Below are 18265 nucleotides of genomic sequence, written 5' to 3'. Positions count from 1 at the left end.
TAATGTACTAGAATGTACTAGAATTTACTAGAATGTACTGGGATGTACTAGAATGTACTGGGATATACTAGAATGTACTGGGATATACTAGAATGTAATGGGATGTACTAGAATGTACTAGAATGTACTAGAATTTACTAGAATGTACTGGGATGTACTAGAATATACTGGGATGTACTAGAATGTACTAGAATGTACTAGAATGTACTAGAATGTACTGGGATGTACTCGAATGTACTGGGATATACTAGAATGTACTGGGATGTACTAGAATGTACTAGAATGTACTAGAATGTACTGGGATGTACTAGAATATACTGGGATGTACTCTAATGTACTCTAATGTACTAGAATGTACTGCGATGTACTAGAATGTACTGGGATATACTAGAATGTACTGGGATGTACTATAATGTACTAGAATTTACTAGAATGTACTGGGATGTACTAGAATATACTGGGATGTACTAGAATGTACTAGAATGTACTAGAATGTACTAGAATGTACTGGGATGTACTCGAATGTACTGGGATATACTAGAATGTACTGGGATGTACTAGAATGTACTAGAATGTACTAGAATTTACTAGAATGTACTGGGATGTACTAGAATGTACTGGGATATACTAGAATGTACTGGGATGTACTATAATATACTGGGATGTACTAGAATTTACTAGAATGTACTGGGATGTACTAGAATATACTGGGATGTACTCTAATGTACTAGAATGTACTAGAATTTACTAGAATGTACTGGGATGTACTAGAATGTACTGGGATATACTAGAATGTACTGGGATATACTAGAATGTACTGGGATGTACTAGAATGTACTAGAATGTACTAGAATTTACTAGAATGTACTGGGATGTACTAGAATATACTGGGATGTACTAGAATGTACTAGAATGTACTAGAATGTACTAGAATGTACTAGAATGTACTGGGATGTACTCGAATGTACTGGGATATACTAGAATGTACTGGGATGTACTAGAATGTACTAGAATGTACTAGAATGTACTGGGATGTACTAGAATATACTGGGATGTACTCTAATGTACTCTAATGTACTAGAATGTACTGCGATGTACTAGAATGTACTGGGATATACTAGAATGTACTGGGATGTACTATAATGTACTAGAATTTACTAGAATGTACTGGGATGTACTAGAATATACTGGGATGTACTAGAATGTACTAGAATGTACTAGAATGTACTAGAATGTACTGGGATGTACTCGAATGTACTGGGATATACTAGAATGTACTGGGATGTACTAGAATGTACTAGAATGTACTAGAATTTACTAGAATGTACTGGGATGTACTAGAATGTACTGGGATATACTAGAATGTACTGGGATGTACTATAATGTACTAGAATGTACTAGAATTTACTAGAATGTACTGGGATGTACTAGAATATACTGGGATGTACTCTAATGTACTAGAATTTACTAGAATGTACTGGGATGTACTAGAATGTACTGGGATATACTAGAATGTACTGGGATATACTAGAATGTACTGGGATGTACTAGAATGTACTAGAATTTACTAGAATGTACTGGGATGTACTAGAATATACTGGGATGTACTAGAATGTACTAGAATGTACTAGAATGTACTAGAATGTACTGGGATGTACTCGAATGTACTGGGATATACTAGAATGTACTGGGATGTACTAGAATGTACTAGAATGTACTAGAATTTACTAGAATGTACTGGGATGTACTAGAATGTACTGGGATATACTAGAATGTACTGGGATGTACTATAATGTACTATAATGTATTAGAATTTACTAGAATGTACTGGGATGTACTAGAATATACTGGGATGTACTAGAATGTACTACAATGTACTACAATGTACTAGAATGTCCTAGAATGTACTAAAATGTACTAGAATATACTAGAATGTACTGGGATGTACTAGAATTGTACTGGGATGTACTAGAACGTACTGGGATGTACTAGAATGTACTGGGATATACTAGAATGTACTGAGATGTACTATAATGTACTCGGATGTACTAGGATGTAATGGGATGTACTAGAATGTACTAGATATGTACTAGAATGTACTGGGATGTACTAGAATGTACTAAGATGTACTAGAATGTACTGAGATGTACTAAAATGTACTGGGATGTACTAGAATGTACTGGGATGTACTAGAACGTACTAGAATGTACTGGGATGTACTTGGATGTACTAGGTTGTACTAGGATGTACTGGGATGTACCATAATGTACTGGGATGTACTATGATGTACTAGGCTGTACTGGGATGTACCAGAATGTACTGGGATGTACTAGAATGTACTGAGATGTACTAGAATGCATTGGGATGTACTAAAATGTACTGGGATGTACTAGAATGTACTGGGTGGTACTAAAATGTACTGGGATGTACTAGAATGTACTGGGATGTACTAGAATGTACTTGGATGTACTAGGTTGTACTAGGATGTACTGGGATATGAATTGGGATGTACTAGAACGTACTGGGATGTACTAGAACGTACTGGGATGTAATAGAATGTACTAGAATGTACTGGGATGTACTAGAATGTACTGGGATGTACTAGAACGTACTGGGATGTACTAGTACGTACTGGGATGTACTAGAATGTACTGGGATGTACTGTAATGTACTAGAATGTACTAGAATGTACTGGGATGTACTAGAACGTACTGGGATGTACTAGTACGTACTGGGATATACTATAATGTACTGGGATGTACTATAATGTACTAGAATGTACTGGGATGTACTAGAATGTACTGGGATGTACTAGAACGTACTGGGATGTACTAGAATGTACTAGAATGTACTGGGATGTACTAGAATGTACTGGGATGTACTACAACGTACTGGGATGTACTAGTACGTACTGGGATGTACTGGAATGTACTGGGATGTACTATAATGTACTAGAATGTACTAGAACGTACTGGGATGTACTATTACGTACTGGGATGTACTAGAATGTACTGGGATGTACGATAATGTACTAGAATGTACTAGAATGTACTGGGATGTACTAGAATGTACTGGGATATACTAGAATGTACTGGGATGTACTATAATGTACTAGAATTTACTAGAATGTACTGGGATGTACTAGAATATACTGGGATGTACTAGAATGTACTAGAATGTACTAGAATGTACTAGAATGTACTAGAATGTACTGGTATGTACTCGAATGTACTGGGATATACTAGAATGTACTGGGATGTACTAGAATGTACTAGAATGTACTAGAATTTACTAGAATGTACTGGGATGTACTAGAATGTACTGGGATATACTAGAATGTACTGGGATGTACTATAATGTACTAGAATGTACTAGAATTTACTAGAATGTACTGGGATGTACTAGAATATACTGGGATGTACTCTAATGTACTAGAATGTACTGCGATGTACTAGAATGTACTGGGATATACTAGAATGTACTGGGATGTACTATAATGTACTAGAATGTACTAGAATTTACTAGAATGTACTGGGATGTACTAGAATATACTGGGATGTACTAGAATGTACTAGAATGTACTAGAATGTACTCGAATGTACTGGGATATACTAGAATGTACTGGGATGTACTAGAATGTACTAGAATGTACTAGAATGTACTGGGATGTACTAGAATATACTGGGATGTACTCTAATGTACTCTAATGTACTAGAATGTACTGCGATGTACTAGAATGTACTGGGATATACTAGAATGTACTGGGATGTACTATAATGTACTAGAATTTACTAGAATGTACTGGGATGTACTAGAATATACTGGGATGTACTAGAATGTACTAGAATGTACTAGAATGTACTAGAATGTACTGGGATGTACTCGAATGTACTGGGATATACTAGAATGTACTGGGATGTACTAGAATGTACTAGAATGTACTAGAATTTACTAGAATGTACTGGGATGTACTAGAATGTACTGGGATATACTAGAATGTACTGGGATGTACTATAATATACTGGGATGTACTAGAATTTACTAGAATGTACTGGGATGTACTAGAATATACTGGGATGTACTCTAATGTACTAGAATGTACTAGAATTTACTAGAATGTACTGGGATGTACTAGAATGTACTGGGATATACTAGAATGTACTGGGATATACTAGAATGTACTGGGATGTACTAGAATGTACTAGAATTTACTAGAATGTACTGGGATGTACTAGAATATACTGGGATGTACTAGAATGTACTAGAATGTACTAGAATGTACTAGAATGTACTAGAATGTACTGGGATGTACTCGAATGTACTGGGATATACTAGAATGTACTGGGATGTACTAGAATGTACTAGAATGTACTAGAATTTACTAGAATGTACTGGGATGTACTAGAATGTACTGGGATATACTAGAATGTACTGGGATGTACTATAATGTACTATAATGTACTAGAATTTACTAGAATGTACTGGGATGTACTATAATATACTGGGATGTACTAGAATGTACTAGAATGTACTACAATGTACTAGAATGTCCTAGAATGTACTAAAATGTACTAGAATATACTAGAATGTACTGGGATGTACTAGAATGTACATGGATATATTAGAATGTACTGGGATGTACTGAAGTTATTTATTTATTTATTTATTTATTTATTTATTTATTTATTTATTTATTTATTTATTTATTTATTTATTTATTTATTTATTTATTTATTTTTTTATTTACTAATTTATATTAATATTTATGGTTTATATGTAAATTTATGTTAATGGTATCTATATGTAAATTTATGTTAATGGTATCTTATTAATCTTATATGGAACACTAACCAGGAAAACATGCATACAATATATGTGTTGTACAGACTCCCCCCTATATCTCATCCTTCCCCACTCCCCATCATTCAATGTTGGAGGGTCTCATGGACCTGTTGACAACATGGCTTGGTCCAACATTGAATTGGGGGAGCGGGGGCAGAGATATACCAAAAGACAGGCAAACTGTGCCAACCTTTTTTTCCTGGGTTGTAGAAATAGAATCGAGACTACATCGATAGGTCTGCCCTTCTCTATTTTCATATACGTGCATTACATGGTTTACCAATGCATGTGAACCCCTAACACAGAAAAAATAACAGATTGGCACTCATCATGAATACAGTCATGACAGTAGGGGTCTAGTGTTTTTTAAAGCTTGACGTGGGGCTTTCTTAAAGCTCAAAAAAAATCATACTAAATTTCCGATGCTTAGTATTGGTGTTAAAATTCTTTCTACACAATTTCAAATTATGGACTTCAATGATATTATATGACGTTTTCAGTTATTGCCATTTGTATGTAGAAATTGTTAAGCAGCAGTGATGAACATGCATCACGTACAATATTAATTGCTTACTTTGCACCTGAGCTCAGTTTGCACTTTGCGCCTGATATGACGTTATACCTGACGTAATCGGCAAATGACCATCACATGACTATTATATTTCTTACGTTTTATTAACGACTCTTATAGATTGATTTTTGAAAGGATTAAAAAGAATAAGTATAACAATTAACATCAGTGATCCGAGTCCTTCTGCATATTACTCACTGAGTACACGTGACTCCATAATTGTTTTCGGATTATTTTCTGTTTCAATTTATAATTTATAATGTATTTTGCTTGTTATTATGGAGATATGCTTAAAGATTCATTCATATTATATAAAATATTATATTAATGAGGTAGTAAAGTTAAAGCCATATTATAGCATTTTCAAACAAAATATGATTAGCATTTATTTGCCATAAAATGTTAGCTTTTACTGTCAGATATATCCCCTTTGATATTTGAGCCGAACAACTACGGCATAGCAAAGAAAATTGAATTTACTACCAGCGCACATGTCGCCAATACGTACCACTCCTTCGGTCATGTTGTGGTACGACCCTTTACGGTACGACATCGTGTATGCGTTCGACTAATAATTCCATCGTAATAATAAAGCGCCGGTTCCGGCGTTTTATTCAAAATCTCGGATTTTGACAAAACTACAGCACCTAGAGTCTTGATTTTTGCAGGGTATATTGGTTTAATAAAGTACAATTTAATCATGTGAAAAAAGGAATTTTAAAAATTCAGTGAGGGCGTCTTCCTCAGCAAATGTTATATGGCTTTAAAGTAGGTTTCATATGAATTCATAAAGGATCATCTACAATTACAAAAGGCTCCACATGGTGGGTTTTGTTTCACCTTTATTCTGAACTTTGGACAAACTGAAATACTTTTAAAGGTATTTTTTTAAATGGTTTATGGTTATTACACGCGTTTAGGCGACGAAAAAAGAGAAACACTGTTCTACGGGCCCGACCGGCCCAAATTCTTAGAACTTCTCAAAAACTTTTTTGACAAGAAACCTGTTTTAGAAACCCTGTTCTACGGGTCCGACCGACCCAAATTCTTAGAACTTCTCAAAAACTTTTTTGACAAGAAACCTGTTTTAGAAACCCTGTTCTACGGGCCCGACCGACACAAATTCTCAAGTTAGAACTTGTCAAAAACGTTTTATCTTGTATACAAACGAGTATAGACACTTATTTCTGAAAACATTTTTTTAAATGATCTGATTATTTGCTCCTGTAAACATCATGATTATACTCGTATATATATATAAAGGGATGGAAATGCTTTTATTGACAATTCTTAACAATGCAAATTAAAGTAATTAACGTTAGTTAATATGTGGCCTATATTGTAAATAATGAATATTTGTTATTAATGTACTAGTACATTAATCATGATAAGTGTATTGAACAAATATAAATGAAAACCAACCGAACGACCGATCCGGCTTTAAGAGTCCCTCCACCCGTATATAGAACAGAGGGTTTCTTTACTTTTAAGTAAAGAAACCCTTTAAGTAAAGAAAATGCTTATACTTATAATGCTATCTTCACATCGCTTTTAAAATTCAATTAGTCAAAAAAGTGTCTAATTCGACTAATTAAAAATTAGTCATTGAAGATACACTCTCAGAAAAAAGGTTCAACTTAAAAAATTTTTTGTCCTGTATGCAGAACCCTAAGCAGTAATAAGGTTCTAAAAAGAACCTTCAAAAGTTCTATAAAGAACCTTAAAGATTTAAATAGGCCTGGGGACATTCTAATTCATTCATTCAGGGACTCATCACAAAGTTAAGAAAAGTAAAACGTAGTGTTAACCCTTTCTGGTACTAAAAAATCATTTCCTTGGATAAAGAACATTTTTTTCTGTTCTACTTAGAACCTTTGAGGGTTCTTTCTTTAAGATTCCTTAAAGGTTCTTCAAGCTTTAGGTTCTACAAAGAACCTTTTTCTTGGCTACAGAACTTTGTTTGGTTCTACAAAGAACCCCATTGGGTTTCAATTGGGACTGTATATAATTTTGTTATTCATTAAAAATAATGCTGAAATGATGTATTTGTAGTACTAAAAAAACCACATTAGCATTTCACATTAATTTGACTCATTTTCATGACTTATAAATAATATTCCATTTATAATGAATAAGAAATTATGTGACTAATGGCGAATTTATGATTTCGTGATTTATCGTGATTTAATTAGTCATTTACATGTATTAGGCCCTACAAATTGAATGACTAATTAAACGACTAATTATTAATCGAAAATCAGACTAATGCAGGTCTACTCGATCGTCTTACCTTCCTTGTCCCGACAATGCTGTCCTGTCTCGAACACCAGGTTTCTTGAAGTATATAAATTCCATATTAATAGCACAATATATTCAATCTTCATATAGGAACTAATTGATCCGGGAACTCATTGATCCCGGATTGAAATCCAAATATTCAAGATCTGTGCTGTGTCAGATGATTCAATATTTCCAGTATTTGATGAGTCCGGTTTGATTAGGCAAAAAAGAAGCATATATTTTAAAGAAAAAGTGACATTGACGAGACACTTCCGTATTTTTCGTTTCCACTCAGTTCCTTCTCTATAAATGTATTTGGGATTTCCCGTGTTTCCAAAAATAGTTTTTAATATATGCAAGAGAATAATTTTGACCCGTGTGTTATTATTTGCATATGACCTCACAGAGACAGAAGTAAACAAGCATGATATTATTAAAGCGTGTTTGTGGTGTGAGTTTTATGGTGGCGCTGTTTTTGGGGGGGCGGGGGGGGCTGGGTAAATGGTGAGTTATGGAACGGGTGATTTACTGACAGTTATGGTCAAGGGCAAAAGGCGAGTTGTGTTCAAGGGCGAAAGGTGAGTTATATAGACTGGGTGAAAGGCGAGTTGTGGTCAAGGGTGATAGGCGAGTTGTGGACTCTGGCAACACCATGTTCAATACCAGAGGTTTATAATGTGACGGGGATGATTCATTGTTTTGTTTAAAATGATCCTCCTGAAGGAACTCGTCAACTTATTACTTGATCTTGGGATCATCGGGTATAAATTTCCAAACAAAGCAAATTAGGAAAATTATATTTTTTTTGCCAAACTAGTACAAATACGAAAGTTTGCTGAAACAAGAGAATGTGAGTTTTTGCAGTATTACAAATCTGGAAAGAGGGGTACCAATGGGTAGCCGAACCTAAAAAAGAAGGTGGGTCATTGGCTATGACTCTAAAAATTGAATGCTCTCACTTTTTTAAACATAAAAGAAAGACATGATTTGGTAATTGGCGTTGACATATTTTCATCTTTTGAACGGGCTTTTGAATCAGTCAAAAAAGGAGCACTGCATATCTTACAAAATATATTCTTTTGTGGAACTAAACACTGCAATTTGCTACACACATAAAGCATTAAATTTTATTTATAAAAATCCCAACCGTACATAGCGAATGGCGAAATAAGCTGATGACGAACGTCCTAACAAAGTAAATTAAGGGACGCACCATTTGAAGGGATGGGGGATCAGCGGTTGGCGCGGGTGGATTTTTTTAATTTAAGGAATCGGATAGCAACGTTTGCATAGTATGTTTTGTTGTTCCTGAGAGCACATCAGACACACCAAATTGCATTTTGAATATAAGTAATGTCCTTCTGATTTTTTTTTTGAAATTCGCGATATAATAAAAAATGTTATGGCAAATTATTAAATTAAATTAAAAAATTGATATTTTTGATATTTAACAGTCTGAAGTAAACTTTGTAAATGTAATGATATGAACTTAAAGTGTATATAGCTGGGAGGAAAGAGCTGGAAAGCTAGGCCGTCCATCATTTGAACATTTTGACCTTTTGTATTGAACATACATTTTTTCTTCAAAAGGCCAAACATCTAGGTCTTTTGGGGGAAAATGTATAGCTTTAATGCGAAAGGTCAAAAGGTTCAAATAATGGACGGCTTTTCCTCCCAGCTACATACACTTCAAGTACATATCATTAGATTTATAAAGTTTACTTCGAGGACTGTTAAAGGAGGATTTCGTGATCCTAGCATCCTCTTTTATGACATTTTTCAGTAGATATCCACGAAAAAGCTTATTTCCAAAATTTCAGTTGATTCCGATTTTGCGTTTGCGAGTTATGCATGATTATGTGTATTACACTGCTCCATAGACAATGTGTTGTAATTTCGTTCTGGTGCACCAGAACGAAATTCAAATTTGGCGATATTTTTGCTAAACGAATTAATCTGCAAGAAATATTTGGTACATAAACATTATGTAGCCAGAGGTATCCAGTGGTGTAAAAATCTCAACTTATTTTGGGAAAGTGGGGGGATGAGGCTGTGGATCACGAAATGCCCCTTTAAATGTCAAAAATACTTTTTAATAACTTTTAATAATTTGCCATAGAAGAACACATACCTCGTATTCAGAATGCAATTTGATGTATCTGGTGTGCTCTCATGTCCCACTAAAAAAATACTGCTATCCGACCCCTGATAGTTTTTATTTTTAATATTAATGTATACCTTATGGGGCATGGGTGGTTTTTTTTATTCATCACTGGGGGCGGAAAAATTTTAGGGCTCACCTAGTGTAGTGGGCGCAGTTTTTTCTTCAAAAAACTCCCATGCCTCCCCTGGAAATCAGTGCTCTTTCTTCGGGAGGGGGGTCCAAAATAGGTCAGTGAGTAGACGGTCATTTTCCCTAACCACCGGTCACCGGGTCGAAATTTGTGCCCACTTCCGCTGGCACACCAGTGGCGTAGCCAAAGGGGTGGGACATGAATCGATGTCACTTGAGTCGCCCCTTTTGTAATGTCAAATGCAAATATTTCGATAGTCTATATTTTTTCACAGCGAAAATAGCCAAGGCTGATTGGATTTTCTAAACCACGTTTTTTAAATGTAGATTGACATGCTTGATTTCTCTGCTCGTGAATATTGCACTGCGAAATCTAAACATTTCTTTTGTATACTTAGATCAGGTAACTTCAAACCAAGTTATTATCTTCTTCACACGATTATACAACAAACTGAAATGAAAACCGAATCTCCTTAAGTTTCTAACAAAGGGTAGAAACAAAGATATCGATAATTATGTCAGTCAAGAGCTTAAGCAGGATAATAGGACACCACGTGACCAAAACCAAAATCAAAACTCAATATTTGAAATGAGGGAATGGCTCACACGGACCCAACACAATTAACGATCAAGAAATGTGTTACAGGAGTGAGAGTCCTCCATTTTTATCTGAAAAAGAATGCGTGCGCGAACATTTGACTGTATAGCTGCAAATAAAGCCCTATGACCCTAATTTTTTGGAGAAAATTATAACCTTACGTATTTATGATCCCGGGCATCCTGCAGACGAAAATTACAGCCTATTGGTCTCATAACTTGAAAACACATAGGAGCTGTGCAATAATCATGAGCCCTTGGGGGAGGGTAAAATTGGGGAGGCAAGAACTGTTTGGCACACATTTATGGGGCCTCTAAGAAAATAAAACTCTAAGGCTTATGGAAAACAGTAAAGAAACGTTTAAATATGCAAATTGTCATGCTCGCTGCGCTCGAAATATATATCTAGACCATTTAAGGTTTGCAAATTGGGATCCCAACAATTTGCCATGTGAAAGGGGTGATTTCTTGGCAGGCCTAGGGGGAGGGGAGATATTCCTTGGCAGACCGAGAGTGGGAGCAAGCGATTTTGGCACACCGTTTGGAAATTTTTCACCGGGGGAGGAGGGTGGTGGGGACTCATAATGATTGCACAGCCCCTTTACATAGCAACAATTTCAATCTGGAATGCAATAATAATTCATAACGAAAGTATAGTCTCCTCTCTCTCTCTCCCCCCCTTCTATCTCTCTCTCTCTCCTCTCACACCCCCCCCCACACACACACACACCCCTCTTGAACATTACGCACTGTTTCTTGGATACATAGTAAGCCTACAAGGCAATGCAATCGGCGCAACTATTTCTATACCAACGGGTTCAAAAAAACACCGGAATTACCTTAGCTATCCAGAAGGGTGCTTTTCATCATATAATTCAATTGAAGTTACGTTAACTTTACTTGCACTTTTATACTTCAGTTAAGGGATCTAAAATGAGCGTTTATTGCGTTTCGACAGTTTTTTGTGTGGATATGAGAGCACCTCGGACCTATCGAATTGCATTCTGAATACGAAGCATGTCTTTCTGATATCAAATAATTTTCATTTTTGAAAATCACAATATAATACAAATTTTATGACAAATTATAAAAATTTGATATTTTTCAAATTTTGATATGTAACAGTCCTCGAAGTAAATTATATAAATCTAATGATATATTCTTAAAGTGTATGTAGCAGGAGGAAAAGCCGACGGTCAATTGAAAATTTTGACCTTTCATATTGAAGATATGGATTTTTTCCCCAAAAAGACCTAATTTTGTTTGGTGTTTTGGGAAAAAAATCCATATCTTCAATACAAAAGGTCAACATTTTTAATTGATCGTCGGCTTTTCATCCCACCTACATACACTTTAAGTATAAATCATCAGATTTATAAAGTTTACTTCAAGTACTGTTAAATATCAAAAATATCAATTTTAATGATTTGCCATAAAATGTGTATTAAATTGCGAATTTCAAAAAATCAAAATTATTTGATATCAGAATGACATTCTTCGTATTCAGAATGCAATTCGATATGTCTGATGTGCTCTGATGTCCCAAAATAAATACTGCCCAAACGTTCATACCCCAGCCCTTAATCAGTTCTTCTTTTCACTTTTTGCAGGTGAACCCGGATCCCAACCCGGATCCTCAAATCACTCTTCACCTTGATTTCCTTTCATTCTGTGTGTTCTTGCACAAGAAAAAAATAGTTTCATATACTTTTTACTTTAAAGTTATGATGACTAAACTGGTTATTTGCGTAAAACAGGATCGTAGAATTGAAGCAGGGATAAGGAGAAATACTTATTTTAATGTTATTACTGCACTTCACTGTGAAAGCCTGAACAATACTTATTGTCGTCTTAACCCTGGAATTATGGAAACTTTAGATCCTTATAACTGCTAAATTGTTGGTCTAAAGTATATAAAACTATACATATTAAGAATGGCAAAGACTTGGAAATCCATCTGTGAGGACCAATTTGGGCAAAGATGCTCAGTTTTGGAGAAAAGCCCCCAAAACGGTCTTTTATCCAAATTTTTTCGGGAAACGTAACAAAAACATTCTTGAGTAAAATTTCTTTTATTAATATTTAAAAACTAGATAGACAAACATAGGACCCGTTTTGTTGTTGTTGTTTTTATTTTGATCATCTGCACCAAAAGAAAAATTTCATCGGCGGAGTGCTTCATCGTAAATGACATTTTTGGCCAATTTGAGATGTTGATGAGTTATTGATGGTCGTATAAAAACACATATTTTAAACCAGGTTTTAAGGTTCATAATTATTTTTTAATTAATAAAATAAAATATCGTAAGTGCAATGCCATTTTATTAATGCCTGCAAGACTAACGTATGTGCCACTTACGATAGTCTTGTACGCTAATCTTGTTTTTCCATCTGCTGCAAGACCATCGTATGTGCCACACGCTACTTTAGACCTAAACAAAAATCACAGAATGCTACACCATCGTCGTAAGTGCAAATTCTCTAACACATCACTAACCACGCTGGCGGCTGTAGGCGTTGTCACCAAGTTTTTATTCTTAGATTCAGTAATAAATCTCGAGAGATAACATTAGAGCAAAAGGTGTCTTGCTATTGTAACTACCATGTGCCGAAATAAATTAACAGTTGTTAAGTAACAAAAATAACAGATATAGGAAACTTGAACCGATATTACGTATATCCTAGTTTAGCAATCAATGCTACGGTACACTATCGTATGTGGTACATACGATAGTGTTGCACTCTATACCCATTTCTATTTGAGTGCAACACTATCGTATGTGGCACATACGATAGTGTTGCACTCTACACTACTTTCTATTTGAGTGCAACACTATCGTATGTGGCACTTACGACATCTAAATCAGTAAACTTCTTCTTCTTCTTCTTCTTCCTTGTAAGTGCCTACCTCATATGTATGAGTATTATCGCACTGCGTACAGACAAGCTGTACTTATTTTTACTCTGGAACCTAGAGTAGATTGAGTGTATTTTGAAGTACAGTCAACAGTACCGGGATGATCCCCTGCTCTTTTCGAATAGCCTGTGACGTTCTTTTACGTGCACACTACATTAATGTGAGAAAATATGCATGTACACGGGACCGACAGCTTAAAGTGCCCTCCGAAGCACTAAGCAAGTAGAGTGAAGTGCCTTGCTCAAGGACACAAAGAGCCGGACCTGGGATTCGAACCCTTGACCCTTGGATTCACAGTCCTACGCCTTAACCGCTAGGCCACGCTCTCCTCTTTAACTTTAACACCATTTATATAGTACATGATGCAGTCATGTCTACAGTAGAATTCATCTCGACCTTTGCAGGACTTAACCCCATTAAAAGCTATTAAACCAAGATAACACTCATTGAAACAGCTCAACTGATTAAATCGGATCTTCTCTGGTTGTGCACAAGTGACTGTTTTCATGTGCGATATCGCAATAAAGCTGGTATTCATAGCTATTCATAGCTTCAGTTGGGTAACCGATTACAAAGGAAACGAAAGGAAACAATGTTATGTGTGGCTTTGTTCACGAAATCAGACAATGTCGTGCTTTTTGTAAACCAGCATTCTTGAAAATGAGCAACATAATGATTTTTGACTTCACACGGTTTAGAAATAATTTCTTCATATTTTTGGTGTTATCTGTCGTTTACATGTCCTTCCTAAAACACAAAAGTACGACCCTCTCCAAACACCTAAATTAGCTAAAAATTTAGGACATGTTACAAAACTTTATTTTCTAGAACCTATTTAGAATAATTTAAATGTAGCTTTTACCGGTTTTTTGTGGCATCCTTCAGAAGTGAGCGGTCCGATACCAATATTTTCGGTCAAATCTCCATTCAAATAACACGGGGAGTTGGCTAGCTATGCCTTGCCCTCACTCATATTTTACAAAAGTACGACCATTTCTGAACATCTAACCTAGCTGTAATTTTAGGTCATGTTAGAGAAATATATTTGCTAGAAGTTTTGGAGAATAAATAAAATATTGGCTGGTTATTTTTCACACAGTGATGTTAACTAGGCAAGTGTCCATTCTCCCAACATACATCATTTGTAGGGTCACGCGTCAATGGTGAGAGCACTGTGTATTGTGTATAGGAAAACGGACAGTAACTGCAGTATGATTAAAATTAAAATTGCTTTACATTCTCATGATATTTTATGGCTAGGCCTAGGCCTACTTGATAATAAACGGCTACGCAAAACACAAAATATGCTACTCCTGTAAAATTGTCTAAACTGCACTTACGATAGTGTAGCACTCTGCCAACGATTTGAAATCTGGGCGAAAATCAGGCTTTTTATGATTTTTGAGCAACATTTAGCATTATTCAATCAAAAATGTAAATATTAATGAAATTTTTTTGTTACGTTTCCCGAAAAACATTGGGTCACAACCTCACAAATGGATTCATCAAGTCTTGAGGCCCGAAAGTTTCCATAAATCCAGGGTTATTAACTTCCAGTGCATGAGGATAGAGAGAGAGAGAGATTCGATAGGTGTTATCCAAGTTGGTTAAAATCTGCCTTAAATAAGTGTCTGTATCAAAAAGTCCGACCTTCGATTTCAAGTTCAACGGCCATCTTGTTCCAAACAACATTCGCCAACCATCGACCAATCCCCTCACTAGCCAACTATATAGTCTGCTCACTGCCAGTTGCAAATCTGTGTGCTCCAATCCATACCCGGGGTTGTTTACACATGTATATATACCCCCGATGCATTCTTATAATTCTTGTAAAGAATATAACACTTTGAATTGGTAGTGTAATGTCACCATGCGATATTTCTGATGACATGATACCTGACATTCAAATCTTCATATACTTATGTTGCAAAAACAATACAGGGAGGGTCACTTTGATGGGACAATTAACGTTCTTCAATTATCTCTAAAAGCAACAAAGACAAGTACGTGAAAGATGGCAAGGAATCGACACCAGAAACACAACTATTTGGTGAAAATAGCATATTTTGAGACTACCACCACAAATGGATTTTCCATTTAAAACAATGAATTACCATAATAAAAACAAATCAATTAAGGACCCAAGATAAACAGGCGAGTATATTTGTGAACTCGTTAATGTTTATGTGCATTTTTATAACATCTATTTGTGTAAAGATAATTTTTCATGAAAGTTATTTATTTTTGGAATTGTTTTTGGTGATATCTAAAACTACGTTATTTCCATTTAAATGTGAAGACATAGCTGGGCTTCTTACGTCATTTCCTTTCCAACGATTATAGTTCAGTTGGAAGAAGGGATATCCTGCACCCTCAACTAATCGCTGTCCAAGATCAGAAAAATGCGTAAAAAACGATAAGAAATGTTAGCAAATTTAAAAATGTCCAAAGGGGTCAAATTTCATACAACAGAGTTCAAATTTCAAAATTGCTCAGATTTTGTCAAAGAACATGCCGAAATATTCCTCTGGTCATAAAGATTTAAGAAGTTTGACCTACCTGCAACATACCGTTTTTGAAATATAAGCAAAAAGGTCAAAGCAGGGGGTGTGGTTAGTTTTTTTGGTGCTCCGACTTCACCAAAAATGGTCTCAAATTGTTCGAAATTTTGTTAACATAGCTTATCGTTTTTTACGAACATTTCTGATAGAGATATAGCGAGTAGAATTAGATTTCTGAGGGTGCAGGATACCCCTTCTTCAAACTAAACTATTATACTTTTATGTATTTGCCTTTGTTACCTTTAAAAATAAGATCAAAATTAAGGTTATATATTTCCCACCAAAGTAGACCCTTCCTGCGTACATCCTTAAGTCAATCTTCTAAGTGATTAACTAAGTTCACATCTGGTTGATCTGAGATACCCAAAGAAAAATCCTGTAATTCTTCCATGAATCGGCTGCTGTCTAGCGATGCGTCCTTTATTTCTTTCATCAATTGTTTACTGAGTTCAATTGTCTCTTTGGTTCGATCAGCTGTTGATTCATATGACTGCAATCTATTATGGTGTCAATGAACACAAGAATGTAAATTAGTTTAGTCATGATAAACACTATTGTTTTAAGCTTCTTTGCAAGAAAAAGGGGAGTTATTACACGAATCATTTAAACGAATACCGTACTACATTCGGTGATACGTGAGGTATACACCAATCCGAGAAGCGTTTACTGTATTTGGCCCTCTATTGACGGCAACACAGATGTACCAGAGCGGGAGATTTAATTCGTAATTCAATACTCATGATTGTGTATTGAATATCACTGTTGTGTACAATTCCCGGGTACAATTCTGTATAGCACACAATAAATAATGGATAGAACCCCCGACCTCGGGACACCGCAGTTTTACATCGGGGACACCGCAGTAATGGCGAAGTCGGATAGGTGTATAGATATAATTCGCTGACGTGGTAGCCTATACATTAGTATCCAATGGTTATTGGTTGCTTAGGCTTATACACCTATTCCGAATTATGACATGTCATAGGTTTTGTGTTGTGATCATTTCGATCAGTGGTTCGTAACAAAGAAAGCGTGAGCCAGTTGCCCAGGCAACGGTCAGATTCTAACGTGCACTGCGCCAGCTAATTGAAGAAGTAGGAAAATAATGACTAAAAATATAGAAACAGATAATTCAAATGAAATGAAGCACTTGAGTGTTTTCGTTCTAACACTTTTAAATAAAAGTTTAATTTCATGAAATGTATCAGGAAGGTGTTCGTTCATCACGTTTATCATTCAAGATGTGTAAACTAAGCTGCTATAAGTTACTTACTCTTGTTTCAATGATCTTGGTACGCTGATCATGGTGACATTACTAGCTCCTGCAGAGGACATTTGCAATGATAGACTCTCAGGACTATCTGGTGGATGGTATATTGTAGGTTGCTCATTGCCGTTCATGTAAGCAGAAGTCAACTTTCCAATGGAACTACTTGCTTTGCCGTGTCTTGGAGTCTGCAATCAACAATAAATATGATAAAGTACAATTATTAACGACTATACGCTATGACTAAAGTTAAGAAGTTTACGCCCAATCAATATTCTCCTACTACACTTACCATACTGAGTCCTCTGCTCCGTAGTTGGGTCTTACCCGACATCTTGAATACCCCTGCTAGATTTTCACGAGTGCTAAGAAGTCGGCTCTCCCATATTGCGCATTTTGCATTGACTACTGCGACAATCCTGGGATATTCTTCGTTGATGAGGTTTGTTAATAATGAGTCTACAGTGCGGATGTTCTCTTGGATTGGGGAGATTTGTCTAGAAAGTAGAAAAAAGTTGTATTTTTGTTAAAGCATCAAACTGAAAAGCATCAGCTCCAATAAATCCTAGCCCACAATGCCCTTAGTTATTTTGCGTTTCTGACATTCATGACATTGGGCAAAAACAGTGGTTTGCTTTCCATACCTGGATTCTCCTTTGTGACAATGGGTAACAACGGTGTTTGCTTTCCATACCTGTATTCTCCTCTGATATTGGACGAATTGCGAAAGTAGTGTTTGCTTTCCATACCTAGGTTCTCCATTGTGACAAAAAGTGATGTACCGTATATGCTTCCCATAACTGGGTTCTCCTTTGTCACAATGGGCAAAAGGAGTTTTTGCTTTCCATACGTGATCTCCTTTGAGACATTGGGCAAAATTAATGTATGCTTTCCTCCTTTGTGACAATGGGCAAAAGCAGTGTTTTATTTCCAAACC

The 18265-nt window shown here is 35.7% G+C and overlaps 2 protein-coding genes across 3 annotated transcripts in view; both read right to left on the bottom strand.

The window, feature by feature from the left end:
• LOC140148210 (serine/threonine-protein kinase TBK1-like) overlaps positions 1 to 8165 on the bottom strand; it is a 115798-nt gene extending 107633 nt beyond the window's left edge. Inside the window, exon 1 of the mRNA XM_072170073.1 lies at positions 7704 to 8165. The gene's annotated coding sequence lies outside the window, so the exon portion shown is untranslated. The remainder of the gene's footprint in view (positions 1 to 7703) is intronic.
• A 6772-nt stretch (positions 8166 to 14937) lies between these two features.
• Positions 14938 to 18265, bottom strand: part of LOC140148209 (serine/threonine-protein kinase TBK1-like) — a 40138-nt gene continuing 36810 nt past the window's right edge. For both annotated transcript variants that reach the window (XM_072170071.1, XM_072170070.1), the window contains 3 exons: positions 17621 to 17825; positions 17335 to 17516; positions 14938 to 16558 (listed from right to left, as the gene is read on the bottom strand). In XM_072170071.1, coding sequence (XP_072026172.1) covers positions 16375 to 16558; positions 17335 to 17516; positions 17621 to 17825 — 571 coding nt within the window. In that variant the 3' untranslated portion in view covers positions 14938 to 16374. The remainder of the gene's footprint in view (positions 16559 to 17334; positions 17517 to 17620; positions 17826 to 18265) is intronic.

Source organism: Amphiura filiformis, chromosome 3 (genome assembly GCF_039555335.1).
Source record: "Amphiura filiformis chromosome 3, Afil_fr2py, whole genome shotgun sequence".
In the NCBI taxonomy this organism is placed as follows: domain Eukaryota; kingdom Metazoa; phylum Echinodermata; class Ophiuroidea; order Amphilepidida; family Amphiuridae; genus Amphiura; species Amphiura filiformis.
The sequence above is the reverse complement of the archived record's forward strand: the minus strand, read 5'-3'. Positions and strand labels throughout refer to the sequence as shown.